The 17,619-nt window shown below is 39.0% G+C and overlaps 1 protein-coding gene across 4 annotated transcripts in view; it reads right to left on the bottom strand.

The window, feature by feature from the left end:
- Positions 1 to 17,619, bottom strand: part of KLHL32 (kelch like family member 32) — a 251,317-nt gene that overhangs the window by 178,336 nt on the left and 55,362 nt on the right. For all 4 annotated transcript variants that reach the window (XM_043591974.1, XM_043591975.1, XM_043591978.1 and 1 more), the window contains exon 3: positions 16,994 to 17,174. In XM_043591974.1, coding sequence (XP_043447909.1) covers positions 16,994 to 17,174 — 181 coding nt within the window. The remainder of the gene's footprint in view (positions 1 to 16,993; positions 17,175 to 17,619) is intronic.

Here is a 17,619-nt window from a genome sequence, read left to right as displayed (position 1 = left end):
ACTCCAGACTAACATTCTCTCCATCCTTCAAAATCATTTATTTATTCATTAATCCATTCAGCAAAAAAAAAAAAAAAAATCATTGTGATACTATGCTCAAGGCACTGTGCTAGATACCACAGAATGAAAAGATCCAACTTCTCCCCCCAGTAGCTGACAGCGAAATATATATAAGCTATGCAAGTCAGTTACTATCATAAACCTAGGTGGTTATTATTATTATTTTTTTAATGAGCATAGTTTTTTAAACCAGGGATTCAAACATCTACCTTAAGGGCCGTTTTAAGAATCAAACGAAATAGGTTTTTGGTAGATAGTAGTAGTAACCTTGCTAGCACCATATTGTTTTGGCACTCTCATTTTGCTATTGAAGTGTATGTGCTTTGGCCCCTGTCAGGCTAGAAGTGGCTTCAGAAGTGAATTCAGATCGCTTCTTGGTCTGCCACAGGGTTGTGCACATAAAGGTGCCATTTGTTGGATGTTTCAGTCCCAGAGAGACCAAAGACTTTTGTATGACTCCAGTACCAAGATAATAACGTACTCCTACTCAATAGTGTCACCAGTGTGAAGCCTGATAAGTAAATCTGTACAAAAACCACCACCACTATCAGCAACACAACTGTGCATATATACACTACCCAGACCACAGAATGGGGTTAAACTGTAACCCATCTGCAATAGAGTCAGCGTGTTCATTCTCTAAATGCCCACTGAGCACCAGTCCTGTGTGAGGTACTGTGCTAGACAGAGAAGAGCAAAGTGAAAAAGATCCTGCCACAAAAAGGAAAACTGTTCCCTTCAGGAAAAGTCTCCACCTCATGAGGGGAGACCATATATGTACAAACTACTAGAGAACATGTGGCAAAGCCTATAATCTGTTGTTAGTATATCCAAACGACTGCAAAATGAGTCTTCCCACAATCTTCCCAGAGTGAATGACAACTTCATCCCTACAGTGCCTTAGGCAAATGTCTTGGAAACAGCCTCATCCTCTCTCTCACACTGCGTGGCTCGTTCACCACCAAATTCCCTCGGCTCTCCTTTCAAAGTGCAATCAACAGTCCTTGCCACCTCCAGTCCCACTACCCCGTACAAGTCACCATTTTGTTCCTGTCTTATTTTAACAGCCTATTAGAGTCCTTCCCTCATCACCCTACGTAAACTTTCAAAACACAGGTCAGGTTATGGCATAGCTCTATCAACATTGTCCATGCACTTCCCATCTCATTGAACGTAAAAACCAGAACCCTAACAGCAGCCTGCAAGGTGTCACATGTGATCTGGCCTCACATGTTGCTACTCTACTGGCCCTCCCAGCTCACTGTTATCTAGACACTGACCTCCCAAGTGCTCAAAAACACCACTAGTACCTCACACCTCAGGGGTTGGCCTTTGCTGTTCCCTCTGCCTAGAATGCTCTCTGTCAAGCAGTACATGGCTTGTGCCTTCACTTTTAAGTGGGCCTTCCCAGACCACCCTGTTAAAAGGAGGCAATTCCCACCACCACTATGACCATCACTGCCTACTTCACCCTGCTCTATCGTCCTCCACAGCCTCTAACCCCAACGGACACACTCCATACTTACTCACCTATTTGTTTGCAGTCAGTCTTGTCCAATTATAATGAAAGTGTCATAAGGGCAAGGGTTTTGTGTTTCATGTATTACTGTATCCTCACAATCCACAACAGTGCCTGGCACTTAGTTGTGAGATCTGTACAGGGCTAGGGTATTGGAGAAGAGACTTTAGTAAAGGCAGGAGGCAAGAAGTTACAGGACAGGAAGGACATGTGACAGAGTATCATGTCTCTGATACTTGACTCTCTGAAAGGGTGAGATTCATATTATGCACTCCTCTATTATTCTGCCTTGAATTATAATATGTATGTTTTATCCTTTCTATAAATTATAACTTTTTTAAAGGACAATGTCTGTGATAGTTAATTTTATGTGTCATACAGGGTTACTGGGTGCCCAGATATTTCATTAAACATCCTTAATGGGTGATGGGTGTATCTGTGAGGGTGTTTTGGGTGAGATTAATATTTGAATCAGTAAACAGAGTAAAGCAGGTGGCCCTTCCCCAGTGAGGGTGGGCCTCATCTGATCAACTTAAACAAGGGCCAAAATAGAGTTAAAGGCTAAGTACCAATTTTTTCTGCCTCACTGTCTTTGAGCTGGGACACTGGTCTTCTGCCTTCTAACTCGAACTCATACTGGAACTTACACCATCCTCTTGTCACAGCATCCGTATAATATCCTGCAAATGCAGGTTTTCAACACACTGTGCAGATGAATTACAACGCCTTTTAATGGAAGAGCAAGTTAGATCATCTCCAGAGTGCTGCCTGCCACCTAAAAATATCTACTCTCATTATTCTTAGAATCACGACTTATTGTATTAAAGCAGCCTATTCCCCGAAGGGGTATGTTTAATTTTCACAACCTAATTACTCACTCAATATAAAAAAAAAAAAGAAAGGTCATCATCCATGAAAATAATAAAACAATTATAAGAAAGCAGTGAAGTGCCTACAACACCTTTTTCTTGCAATTTTTAAAAATTTAACTGATACTATTTTTTTTAATTTTTTTAATGTTTATTTATTTTTGAGAGACAGAGACAGAGCAAAAGTTGGGGAGGGGCAGAGAGAGGAGACACAGAATCTGAAGTAGGGTCTAGGCTGCAAGCTGTCAGCCCAGAGCCTAACGCAGGGTTTGAACTCACTGCAAGATCCAAGACCTGAGCTGGAATCGGACGTTTAACCCACTGAGCCACCCAGGAACCCTTAGATATTGTTTTTTAGATCAGTTTCAAGTTCACAGCAAAAATGAATAGAAGGTACAGAGAGTTCCAAATAACGCCTTTCTGCTCCCCATGTACAATATCCCCCACTATCAACATTCCCACCAGTGTTGCAAAATTTATGAATCAATATTGACACATCATTATCAATCAACCAGAGTCCATAGTTTACTTTAAGGTTTACTCTTAGTGTTGTACATTTTATGTACAATCATGCAGAATAGTACTGCTGCTCCCAAAAATGCCTGTTCTTCACCTATGTGTCTCTCCCTCCTCCCAGCCCTGGCAATCAATGATCTTTTTATTGTCTCCATAGTTTTGCCTCTTCCAAAATGCCAGACAGAATGCCATAATGCCATTCTTAAATGGAATCATGTAGTTACATACCTTTTCAGACTGGATTCTTTCACTTAGTAACATGCATTCAAGGTTCATCTGTGTCTTTTCATGGCTTGATAGCTCATTTCTTTTTATCACTGAATAGTATTCCATTGTAGAGAGGTACCACAATTTATATAATCAGAAATGAAAGAGGAGACATCATAACTGACACCACAAAATATGAAGGTTCAGAAGAGACTATTATGAACAATTGCACACCAACAAATTGGTAGCCTAAAGAAATTGACAAATTCCTAAAAATATACAACTTACAATTACAGAATCATGAAGAAATCGAATCTGAACTGACCAGTAACGAACAAGGAGACTGAATCAGCAATTTTAAAATTACTGATTTTAAACAAAGACAAGCCCAATACCAGATGGTTTCCTTGGTGAATTCTACCAAGAATTTATGAAAAACTAATGTTAATACTTCTTAAACTCTTCCAAAAAATTGAAGAGAACAGAATACTCACAAATTCATTTTATGAGGCCATCATTACCCTGATACCAAAGACAAATAAGGACACTACAAAAAAGAAAACTACAGGCCAATATCCCTCATCAATATAAATGCAAACATCCTCAACAAAATACTAACAAAATTTAGCATCACATTAAAAGGATCATACACCATTATCAAGTAGAATTTATCCCTGAAACATAAGAATGGTTCAATATACCCAAATTTATAATGGATACACCACATTAACAGAATGAAAGATAAAAATCATATGATCACCTCAATACATGCATAAAAAGCATTTAACAAAATTCAGCAACCTTCCATGATAAAAACTCTCAACTCTTAAAAGAAAACATAGGCAGTAAGCTCCCTGACATCAGTTTTGGTGATAAGTTTTTGGATTTGACACCAAAACAAAGGCAATACAAATAAGGGAGAATACCTCAAGCAAAAAAAGCTTCAGCACAGCAAAGGAAACTATTAACAAAGTTAAAATGCCTTTACACTTTGTTTCACATCTTCCATTCTGTAGAATGGAAGAAAATATTTGCAAATCATGTACCTAGTAAGGGATTAATACCCAACTATATAAATAACTAATACAACTCTCAATAGCAGAAAAACAATGATTCAATTTAAAAAAAAAGGGGGGGGAAAGGAACAGAACAGACATTTTTTTCAAAAAAGACATATAGATGGCCAACAGGTACATGAAAAGGTGCCCAACATCACTAATCATCAGGGAAATGAAAACCAAAATCACAATGTGATGTTAGCTCACACCTGTTAGGATGGCTCTAACCAAAAAGAGAAGATATAACAAGTGTTAATGTAAATTGTACTGCAACTATGGAAAAGAGTATGGATGTTCCCAAAAAATTAAAAATAGAATATGATCCAGGAATCCCACTTTGGGGTATATATCTAAAATAAGTGAAATTAGGATCTTGAAGAGATATCTGAACTCCCATGTTCACTGCAGTATTATTTGCAATAGTCATGACATGGAAACAACCTACGTGCCATTTTATGGATGAATGGATAAAGGAAAAATGGATATAGGGGTGCCTGGATGACTCAGTCGGTTAAACATCTGACTTCAGCTCACGTCCTGATCTTACAGTTGGTGAGTTCGAGCCCCGTGTAGGGCTCTGTGCTGACAGCTCGGAGAATGGATTCTGTGTCTCCCTCTCTCTCTGTTCCCCTCTTGCTCACACTCTGTCTCTCTCTCTCAAAAATAAATAAAGATTAAAAACAATTTTAAGGGGCGCCTGGGTGGCGCAGTCGGTTAAGCGTCCGACTTCAGCCAGGTCACGATCTCGCGGTCTGTGAGTTCGAGCCCCGCGTCAGGCTCTGGGCTGATGGCTCAGAGCCTGGAGCCTGTTTCCAATTCTGTGTCTCCCTCTCTCTCTGCCCCTCCCCCGTTCATGCTCTGTCTCTGTCCCAAAAATAAATAAACGTTGAAAAAAAAAATTTAAAAAAAACAATTTTAAAAAAAGAAAAAATGGGTATATATGTATATACACACATATACACACATACACACATATATATATGGAGTATTATTCACCCATGAAAATGAAGGAAATCCTGCCATTTGCAACATGGATGAACTCTGAAGACATTATGCTAAGCGAAATAAATCAGACAGAGGAAGAAAAATACTGTATGATCTCACTTATTTGTGTAATCTTAAAAAGCCAAAATCATAGAAGCAGTAGAATGTTGGTTGCCAGGGGCTAGAGGATGGTGGGAATGAAGAGAGATTGGTTAAAGGATATAAACTTCTAGTTAAAAGATGAGTAAGTTCTGGGAACCTAATGTACAGCACAGTGACTAAGTTAACAATACTGTTAACACATATTGCAGACATGGAAGTTACTAAGAGAGTACATCTTAATATTTCCTCCCCACCCAGCCACCTCCTGCTGCCCCCCACACACAGAGGTAACTATGTGAAGAAATGGATATGTTAACTAACCTTACTGTGGTAACGATTTCACAACACATACCTGTATCAAATTATCACACTGTATATTTTAAACTTACACAATGTTATATGACAATTATATTTCCATAAAGCTAAATAAGAAACAAAAATTAAAATTAAAATGGAATTGTGTGTATGTGTGTGCATTGTTATTTTCTGCATCAGCACTCCTCAGAGTAGGCTGTCTTCAAACTGTTTCTTATACATCTGACACAAGGTAAGAAATCCCTGCCAGCATACAAATGAACTCATTATTTGCTTCCTTGAGAAAGATTTCCTGTGAAAATGCCAGTTGAACTAACACAGTGTTTCATCATGTAGCTGATTTACATTTGGTACCTCATCAGCATGGACAGTTAACAAGCATCCCTCAGAATGGCACTGGTCCACAAACCACAAGTAGCACTTATCAATATTTTTGTATGTTACCCCTTAGATTTTGGCTTCCTTTCCCACACTCTACTGAAATCAACTTCTTAAAGAACAGTGAATTTTTCTGCATCCTCCTTGGTATTCTACAAAATGTATTAATCCTTGAAATTCTTTTCTTTTCTGGCTTTGAATAAAATGTACATGCTGATTATCTTTATATATCTTAGGCTCTTCCTTTTTTGTCCCCTAGGCCATCTGCTCATTCTCTTTCTGCCACTTGAATAAAGGCATTCTTTAGGTCCTAACTGCAGATATATTTTTTTCTGCTCTTTTCCCTCCTGCTATGCAATCTCCTATATTCCGGATGTCTCAAACTTCACCTCTTATGCAGAAGCTGCAGTGGTGATGTTTTCTGTATCCCTTTCAACATCCAGCACAAACTTTTTTGTATCTAGTGATGCTCAGTAAATGCCTATGGAATTGACAAAGTAGCATCTGGAACTATTATCAGGCATAGAGTCGATTTGTTCTTACCATATTAAAGAAGCACACTGATTTGTTAAGTAGTAGTAATTATCATACTGAATACAGTAAATAAAATGAAATATTAAGCGCTATGTGAAATCAAAGAAAATTAAAATGGAAATCATTAAAAATTTTTAAATAAAAAATATTAGAGGCAAGTCATTTTACAGTTGCATAGAGCAAAATTAATTTATGATCAGAAAAGGAATATAGCAGAAATAAAATGATCCTTATGTTGGATTTTTACCTTTTTCTATTGTCAAAATTCTTCATTTCAAAATCCAATTAAATACTGAAAATAGATAGCTAAACCTGCATATATCTTTTTTTTAATATGAAATGTATTGTCAAATTGGTTTTCATATAACACCCAGTGCTCATCCCAAAAGGTGCCCTCCTCAATACCCATCACCCAGCCTCCCCTCCCTCCCACCCCCCATCAACCCTCAGTTTGTTCTCAGTTTTTAAGAGTCTCTTATGTTTTGGCTCCCTCCCTCTCTAACCTCTTTTTTTTTTCCTTCCCCTCCCCCATGGTCTTCTGTTAAGTTTCTCAGGATCCACAGAAGAGTGAAAACATATGGTATCTGTCTTTCTCTGTATGACTTATTTCACATATCTTCTTAATAGTTTTGCTGATACATCAAAACTCAAACGAAAAACGAAATCATCATATATCCATCATACATCATCATACATCATATATGATACAAAAAGCATCACACATCTGAATCACTTCCCCATATTCTTCTTAATCTGCCCATTAGTCTTCTTAAACTTCCTTCAGTTCCCCACGCTCCCTTAGGTTATTCACAATGTCTTCAAAGCTGATAAAACCTCATTCCCTTGCCATACTCTTTATTCCTAACAGATATTTCTTGACTTTTTAATTCTTTTTATAAACAGATTTTATAAAATTAAATATCAAAACAAATAATCCTTTGATGGAAAACAATAATCAGTTTGCCATATAATGCATAACCCAAATGTACTATAATAATGATATTCTGGTGCCTCTGTGATTGACACATGAAATACACGTTAGAGAAAGAACAGAGCAGCATGCAAATATGCAAGAATTAGCAATGCTGCTCTTTCAGCATAAGCACCCAATACCCACAGAATTCAGTAGGGGTTGTTCAACCTCAGAGTAATTAATCACAGGACAGGCCAGTGTAAAATGGACTATGGAAAATATGGAACATCATGGGATTTAATTTTAGTGAGATTCATGTACCAATTAAATAACTGCAGAGTAATGCTTTATAATTTAGGGTAGCAGTAGAGATTTACATGCTTGTAGTAACTATCATAAAGATAAACTAAAAATAATTACTCTATGTATTGAAGGACTTGGAGGTGATTTTACTAGTATTTTTATTCATTTCTTATCTGCAAAGGATGGTTAGTTTTAAGTTACCCCCAGCTAAAATTTAATTTTTGAGGGCCGCACTACTCAGGCTGTGACAATATTCTTGTAAACAAAATGAATGAATCAAAATTAGAGCACTGCACCCAGTGGCTGCTCAGAATGTACACAGAAGAAAGCTGTGGCATGGTAACTGGATAAAAGACAACTGACTATTGAAAGTCCTTTAACATTCAAACAGTACTTGAGGGTTAATAAAGGACACTTATTTTTTATTCTTAATATTATTTTTCAGGCAAAAAGATAATTTACTAGAAGCACAGTTGGGGCTTACAGAACCAATGGGAGCTGAGGAGCAGGCTAGGGATAAAGGCAGGAGGAGGCTGCAGGCTTGGTGGCTGGAAGCAAGATAACTGCCAGTATTATGTCTCTGTTTATCCTTAATGTGATAAACACAATATGTCTTATGTATGAGTTCTGAGAAGCAGAAATGTTAATGAAGAGTCTACAAAACCACCAAACAGGAAACAGCTTGAGCCCAACAATGATCTCATTTATGTGCTTTAACATCAGAAGTGCTATTACCTTCAAGTCCTTACTGGAAACTTGCCTAGGAAATAAGACAAACTAATGTGTCAAACAGATCATACATACAATGGGTGTTCTTAGGGGAAAAGTTCTGAGGAAGGGATTGGTGAGGCCCTACCCACATGACACAGCAAGAAACTGTTCCAGTCAGACTGCAAAATGGGACAAGGAATGCTGAGGGTCTTTGGGGCACCAGGCACTACAGCAGGTGCTGGGATGCAATGATCAGAAAGGCAAAAAAGATACTTGCTCTGCCCTCAAGGGGACCTTCAAGTGCTCATACTCAGCCTTCCCCACTTGCACAGCTTCCTTCAAAATACCTCGTGGCTGCTCTTTCCCAACACCCTCCATGCCTGGAGTCTGGCAGGTGTGGACACCCCCTTGCTCCCACAACCCTTGATCCTCAAGCCAGGGGCCTCATTCATTCCTGAGTCTTTCCTCTCTCTCACCATCTATCGCACCACCCCCCTCAGATTTTACCTGGTGTGTCCCAGATATTCTACCTCCAGCAAACACTCCTCATAGGTCTTCTTCTCTCCCCCATCTGCTCCTCGTGTAGGTCAGGCCTTCATCCGCTCTTACTTAACCGCTCCCCATGCCTCATGGGTCAGTTATTTCAATTTAAGCCTCCTTTCCCTTATTTTTAAAATGGAGATGATGATGATGATGATGATAGTAATACCCATCTTATAGGTGTCTTTAGAGGATAAAATGAGTTGATACACATAAAGCACTTAAAATAACTGCCTGTAGTACAGTAAATACTCAATTAATGGTAGTTATGATTATTGTTATTACTGACTGAGAATGCCAGAGAGAGGAAGAGGGGAAAAAAAGCCTCAAGCCCCAAAACATCATACCAAACTTCTAATACTAATTACACATACTGAAGTTATTTATTCTCTCCTACCAGACCATAAATTTATTCTGTCTAGAAAATAGCAGGAATATAACAAATGCTTATTGAATTTGGAAAACATTTATTTCTAATTATATATCATACACTCTTTTAATAGTCTTTTATGCCATTTTAATCAAATAGTGACTGGAGAATTTGATTATAAAATACATGGAACATTGTTTTTTTTTTTAAAATCATGGCTTTATCCTTTTCTCTTAAAACTACAAATTAGATAGGCAGAGCATACTCAGGCTCTAATGGAAAATGATGCTCAAATATTTAAGTTTCCAAAATGTCATATTTGAATCACTTTACCATCACATATGCGAAGCTATGTTAGACAGTCAAGACATCTGCTTCCTTGGCCAGAAAGTGTAGGCGTTCATGGAGATTGAAGCTGCAGATAGCAAATGTTAAACAACAGCCTCCAGAAGCTGCAGGGTGGCCCACAGCCCAGGGCTGCCCACACTGGGGCTCTGCAACTTTTGTGTCCCCAGTCAGAGTGCGGTGCCACAGGGAGGAGGGTAAGGGGCTGACTCTTCCCACCTCTCCAACATACACACACACTCTAGATCACAAGACCCTAATTTTCTCTTGCTACCTCTGGTTCAATACTTCCTCATTCGACTTTGTTCAACAGCACTTTGATGGACTTGATCAGCCCTCAGCTAATCACAGTCCTTCTGAGAAAAGCTCCTAGTGAAAGAGGCTGCAACACATGATATATAATCTTAAATTCCTTTTAAAGGAATTTTCAAGCTTTGAGACATAATTAACATTAACACTGTGTAAGTTTAAGGCATACAACGTGATGATTTAATACACACATATATCACAAAATGATTACCACAATAAGGTTAGTTAATACATGCATCACTTCACAGTTACCTTTTCCTGTGTGTGTGTGTGTGTGTGTGTGTAGTAAGGACTTGTAAGATCTAGTCTTTCAGCAACTTTCAAGTCTATGATACAATATTGTTAACTGTAGTCACCATGCGGTAACTAGATCCCCAGAGCTTATTCATCTCATAACTGGAAATCTACACCCTTTGCCAACATATCCCCATTTCACCCCCACTGCCCAGTCCCTGGAAACCACCATTCTACCTTCTGTTCCTGTAAGTGAGATCATACAATATTTGTTTTTCTCTACATGATTTATTTCACTTAGCTTAATGCTCTCATGGTTCATCCATGTTGTTACAAATAACAGGATTTCCCTCTTTCTCATGGGTACACACACACACCCCACATTTTCTTTATCCATTAATCTGTGGACAGACACTTAGGTTGTTTCCATATCTTGGCTATTATGAATAATGCTGCAATGAACATGGGAGATATATCTTCAAGATCCTGATTTCATTTACGTTCACTATATAACCAGATGTGGGATTATTGGACAATATGGTAGTTCAATTTTTTTAATCTTTTGAGGAACCTCCAGAGGTACCTGGGTGGCTCGATTGGTTAAGTGTCCACCTTCGGCTCAGGTCATGACCTCACAGTTCATGAGTTTGGGCCCCACTTCAGGCTCTGTGCTGTCAGCACAGAGCCTACTTTGGATCCTCTGTCCCCCTTTCTTTCTGCCCCTTCCCCGCTCTCTCTCTCTGTCTCTCTCACACAAGCAAAAATAAATCAACTCATTTTAATTTTTTGAGGAACCTCCATATTGTTTTCTGTAGTAGCTAACCAATTTACATTCCTTCCAGCAGTGCAGAAGTGTTCCCTTTTCTCCACATCCTTGCCAACACTTGTTATTTCATGCCTTGTTAACAGCCATCCTAACAGGTGTGAGGTGATATCTCATTGTGGTTTTGATTTGCATTTTCCTGATGATGAGTGATGCTGAGCTTACACCTGCTCATGCTCATGTACCTGTTGGCCATTTGTTTATCTTCTTTGGAAAAATATCTATTCAGATCCTTTGCCCATTTCTTAATCATAGTATTTATTTATTTATTTATTTATTTATTTATTTATTTATATTTTTACTTATTTTTTTTACTACTGAGTCGCATGAGTTCCTTATATATATTGGCTATTAATGCCTTAACAGATAGATGTGTATATTTTCTCCCCATTCCATAGGCTGTCCTTTCATTCTCTTGATCTTTAATTCCTTGAGAGAGAAAATCTATAGTTCTAAGGTTTCAGAAAAATGGGGACTTGAATATGATTTTAGGGAGGTGGAAGAGGGTAGACAGGATAAGACTTCATGAAAGACTTCACACTTGTTGGTTGTGATAAACCTTGGAAGACAGGGTAAAGTAAGAGGTGAGTAGGAGGTTGGGGTGGAAAGATTGGTCATTGGCAAGGCTGGAAAGTGGAAAGGTGTAATGGAGTATGTTTGCAACGTCAGATGAACAGATGGGAGGACAAAGACGAAGATGGAAGATAACAGCACAGCATGAAGGCACACTCCAGGAGTCTGGCAAATGTGCAAGTGAGGAGCTCTGGAGGACCTGAGCAGGGGAGCGAGAGCTAACCACGCAGTCATCTGCACAATGGTTTATGAAGGGACAGCTGGTAGAGGAGAAAAGTTGGATAGAACTAGAATGTTCTAAGCAAGCAGCAAGGAGGGGTCAGATTCAGAAAATTAAAAGATGTGAAAGGATAGAAACAAAAAGTCATTCTGACCCCTTAAAAGGTGAGTGAGCCTGCAACTAGGTGAGCCCAACGATGAACTCTTATCTCTTCCCACAAGTAGCTAGGCAGAACATGACCGGGTTGAACAGCTAATGCTCACAGAACATCTACTGTGTTTCAGATACAGTGCTTAGTACATTCTTTATCTTATCTTATTTAAATCTCTATATTAAGCCATTCTGAGAGTTGTGCTTTATAATTGCCAATTTACAGATGAAAAAACACAGGTTCACAGGAGTAAGATGACTCACCTATGCTCAGAGAATAGACAGCAAAGAGGATGAACATCCCAACAAATATTAATTAGAATAGCACCTATTTTCTGAGCACTCTGGGAAACAACGGTGAACAGAGAGACACAGTCCCTGCCGCTGTATTCAAACTCAGCCCTGACTCCTAAGCTCTTCCCTTTCTTCCTTCCACCACCGATTTATACTCAGAAAAGAAGTCCCTAGTCTGACTCAGTTATAGCATTTGACTACGGCCATGTTGTACCTACACTGCTGTTATTAAACCTAATTTTTATTTTTTGAAATAATTTTACTACTTGACTGAAGAATGTTTTCACTTTTTTTAAATGTTGATAATCACAGGAAGCTATAGTACTTTGTGCTCAACTGCTCATTATTTACACTTTAAGCGACAAAAGCTGATACCAACTCTCAGATCAATGTAAAGGAGCAGTTTACATCAAAACTTGGGCCTTCGCACTCTTACGGTACTGCCATTCCTGAATCAAAACAATTACTTTAGAGCCAAATAATCTTCCAGATGTCGAAGTGCAAAGTACCACAGTCTAATTTATATCAAAGTACTTAATTAACTTGAACAGATGACACTAGAAAGAAAAATCCATCGATAATTTGCATATCTTTTGTCTTCAGGATATTAAGAATTGAAATATACATGGAATTCTGTGATAATTAGAAGACATTTCCTCATTCACTTAATAAATATTTATTGTGTACTAAGCCTGAGGCAACATTATAAAAGTGAGAGATACAGAAATTTTTATAGCGGGAAGACTATTTCCAGGTGTTTCACTGTGGTACAGCATAAGACACAGGGAACACAAACATAATTCTAGTTTAGGGCATGTGGTTGTTGGAAGACAATTCTGCATGATTCTCTTGTATTTATGCATGTATTGTGAGTGAGGCACAGACTGTCCTTTGTTCTGAACTTTCTTTCCAAGGATGTTTCTATAGCAAACAGCTTTGGGATGACACACTGGTGTCTCTCTTTGGAATAAAGGGCAGTTTTGCTTGCAATCCTGGAAGACACAGTGTCTCTTTACAGAGCAAAGGATAGGCATGCTTCCTGTCTAGAATAATAATTTGTCCCTCCAGAACAAAAACCAGACATGTTTCCTACCCATTATAAAAGATTTGGGTTGCCTGAACTCAACAATCCTCTCTGATAAATGTAGCTCATTTTGTGCGTGGTAACGGAAGCTGGCCCTCTTCATGTCACTTGCGAGAACTGAGGCTCAGGGAATATGTGCAAATACGCTAAGACTCACAGACTGGTTGCTAGGAGTGTTAAACTGTCCTTCGTCTCTAACTTTGGAGTCTTGTGCCTTCTACCAGCATCTAGTCATAGGCTATCTTACTGGCTTACAAGTATGGTAAAATCTCGGTCTTGACAGTTCTTGATAGCAAACAGTTGCAAAAATGGCAATAAATTCATTCCCTTCCTGCATCTATGCCTTTTGGTATATACTCTCTTACATTGATTCTGGGCTTGGCCATGGGGCTTCCTTGGCCAATGGGACATCAGAAAACATGACACAAAGAGAGAGACTGAAAAGTACCTATACATTGAGACTTACCCTCATGCCATTTTTAGAACTTAGTTGTCATGTGAAAAAGCCCAGGCTAGCCTATTTGTGTGAAATACATGCCCACTGTCCCCTAAAACCCCAGCCAAGAGCCTCACAATCACCAGACCTACCAACAAGGCCAAATTAGGTCATCCAGCCTCTAGTCAACAGTCCAGTTAACTGCTGATGTGAGAATGAATTGACCATTGATTATTAGAGCTGACAGACCAGAGGAACTATTCAGCTTCTAGGTTTGGGGGTCACAAAAGCTAACAAAAGAGGCAGAATACAACGCAAAAACTACCTCTAGTATTTTATCTATATTACAAATTCCATGGAGCTCGGTCTACGTCTGGTTAAACATTGTAACTCCAGCACTCAACACTGTGCCTAGAAAAGAGTTAAAAGTGCCAACTGTTCCAGCTTTGTTTTGGTTTCTCCATCTGAACACTGACTACAAAAGTCACTTAACTTTCATCTCACAAGTAGGTTGTGAGCTTGAAAGAACAGTGTATGATTCTAGCAGGTCACATGATTGAAGGAATAAAGCACAACTTCTTGTACTCAAGGAAACATGCTCCAGCGCGTGAAAATCAGCTCTTCTACCTAATATCTGGCGATCCTCGGGTGGGTTATTTAAACATACTGCACTTTGGTTTTCTTATCTGCACGATGGGAATAATGAAACTTTCTTCATGAGCTTTGTAACACAGGTATTATAAAGGAGGCACTCTTCACGTAACCTACCAGAGTATCAGGGGCGTTGTGGTAAGAGATGAAAGACTGGGAGTAGCAGCAAACACTGTTCAAGGCCAGTAAGTAGCATGCACTTGCTCACACACTTTCTCTCTTACACACACACACACACACACACACACACACACAATCAAACCGTCTCCCAAAATTAAATTAAAAAGCCAACCAGCAGAGACCTAAGAGAAGAGAAGCTAAGTAATAGGAGGGGCTAAATTATGGTCTAAAGGAAGACAAAACTTACTACATTATATTATTATATAATGTGCACATGCTATATATATATATTTTTAAGTTTATTTATTTATTTTGAGAGAGACAGAGAAAGTGTGAGCAGGGGAGGGGCAGAACGAGAGAGACAAAGAATCCCAAGCAGTCTCCACACTATCAGCATGGAGCCCTATGTGGGGCTTGAACTCACGAACCACAAGATTACGACCTGAGCTGAAACCAAGAGTTGGACGCTTAACTGACTGACCCATCCAGGAGCCTCCCCGCTTTTTTTTTTTTTTTTTTTTGAGAGAGAGAGCGTGAGTGAGCAAGGGGCAGAGAGAAAAAGAGAGAGAGTCCCATGAGGGGCAGAGAGAGTGGGAGAGAGAGAGGAATCAAGAGAGAATCTTGAAGTGGGGATTGAGCTCACCCAATGTGGTGATCAAGCTCACAAATCCTGAGACTGTGACCTGAGCCGAAGTCAGATGCTTAACCGACTGAGCCAACCAGGGGCCCCACGTGTATGTATTGTATAGAACAACCCAAAATATGTTGTTTGAAAAGCTCCCTGAATAATATAGCCTTTCTGGAAGATTAATGCCTGATGCGTCAGTGTATAAAATGTAACACTATTTTAATGGAACTAAAAGGTCACTTTTCAGATATTCTGCTTCACTTCTACAGTTGAGAATTATTCCTTCTTTTAATCTATAGACATTTCAAGTATTTCCCTCTAGATCCTCTATATTACTGGGTTTCATCATATTTAAAACACTTTTTAAAAAAGACTTTCTTTTATGATTTGGCATTTTTGAAAATTTTTTTACTTGCTAGTTGGCAACTGAGTGCAGTTGATATTCTCTTAAACATTAAAACCAAGATTATGAAAATAAAATAAAATAAAATAAAAACAAAAATAAATAAAACTAAGATTATGACTGGAATTATACAAATAAAACCAACAACAAAAAAAAAACAAAACAAATAAAACCAACAAATTGCCCATGGGCTTAAGTTGGTTTCTATAACACTTTGAGACCTTAGCAAGAGAAACCAAAAAAATTCACAATTAATTTCTATTCTCATTTATATGAGATATGCATACAAAGTCCTTTTTCTACCATTTAAATCATAGGAAGTACTAAATAAATGGCATTTAGTTAGCTATAACCATACTGCATATTTTAATCTTCAAAAAAGCAATAAACATAAATTGACATGCATACAGCAAGAAAGTACAATGCTAAGTAAAATAAGTCAGTCAGGGAAAGACAATACTATATGATTTAACTCATATGGGGAATATAAGAAACAAAACAATCAATCATGGTTGGGGGGGTTGCAGAGAGAGTGACACACACACAAACTAAGAAACAGACTCTTAACTACGGAGTGCAAACTGATGGTTACCAGAGGGGAGGTGGGTGGCGGGCGGGGGAGGAGTTAAACGTGTGATAGGGATTAAGGGGCATACTTGTGATGAGCACTGGGTAATGTATGGAAGTGCCGAATCACTATATTATACACCTGAAACTAGTATTACACTGTATGTTAATTACACTGGAAATAAATAAAATAAAATAAAATAAAATAAAATAAAGCAACAAACATACCACTGTATCTCATAAGCCACTGAAAATCGCACCCTAAAGTTCTACTAAACAAGACCACATGCCTTCAGCAACACACACTTAACAACCATGAACGTCCATTAGGCCAATTGTATCTCTGTCTCTGGAGCAAACAGTTGGAAAGCATGAAGACAAGAACATGCATAGAAAAAAAAAAAACAGAAACGCTACATAGATTTACGAGCACTTTAAATTTTAACAAACTGTTTTACAGATTGTCCTTCTGATCCTGGATCTAGATACATCCTATCCCCCAGTTCACACTGCATTATGGCACACCGTAATGCCACACTGCCTTATGGTGGTAAAGTATCAAATACCCCTCAGTTCAGAAGCAAAAGAGAGATCTGCTCTCCGCTAGAGGGACATCCAGATGACCAAGCCAGGGAGGATCCCACTGCAACCCCAATCTTATTCTGTTCAGGGAAGTTCCCCAACATTCACAACTCCGGTGACCGTCATCTGACTGATGGATGCAGGACACTTCAGGAAACTTTGTCATCCTCCGTTTAACAAGCTACCCCAACTTACCCGGAAATAGTCACTGCATGCTGCTAGGACTGCCTTGTGAGCATGGAATTTCTGTTCCTCAGCAATCAGGGTGACGTCACAGAGGATGCCGTCACTTCTCTGTTGATTCAGCGCTGCCAAGACGCTATCATTGTGAGATTCCGAGTGGCACAGCCTCTGGCCTGTCAGCATTTCTTGAATACTACAAAAGAGAGCAATCGTGTCAACATGCTTTTTCTCCCACCAGCCCCTGCTGTCCCTGGTGCCCCCTCACTCCTTCAGCACCTGTGTAAGGAGCGCAGATCGCAGCACACTACAAGAATGTGACCTTTGTGATTCCGTTTCCCTCCTCTCTACTATTCCCCTGCTCTCCTTTTCTCTAATTTTCTCTTTTCCTCACCCCTTCAGGGTATCTTTCTCTTTCCTACCAGTGCTTCTCTTTCTGGATTTGTGTTTTTGTGTGTGTCCATCTGTCTGTGTATGGTCCATGTCTGTGGACCAGTGAGCCTCTGATTCTGGCCTCTGTCCCCTCAATACATGTACATCTCTGAGTGCAAAGCTTTCTCTGGATGTGTATCTGTATGTGTGTATATATGTGACTCTCTCCCCTCTATGACCCCCTTCCTGAGTCTCTGATTCCTTCTCTA

The sequence above is a fragment of the Prionailurus bengalensis genome, chromosome B2 (assembly GCF_016509475.1).
Source record: "Prionailurus bengalensis isolate Pbe53 chromosome B2, Fcat_Pben_1.1_paternal_pri, whole genome shotgun sequence".
NCBI lineage: Eukaryota > Metazoa > Chordata > Mammalia > Carnivora > Felidae > Prionailurus > Prionailurus bengalensis.
This window is presented reverse-complemented; position numbering and strand designations above follow the sequence as displayed.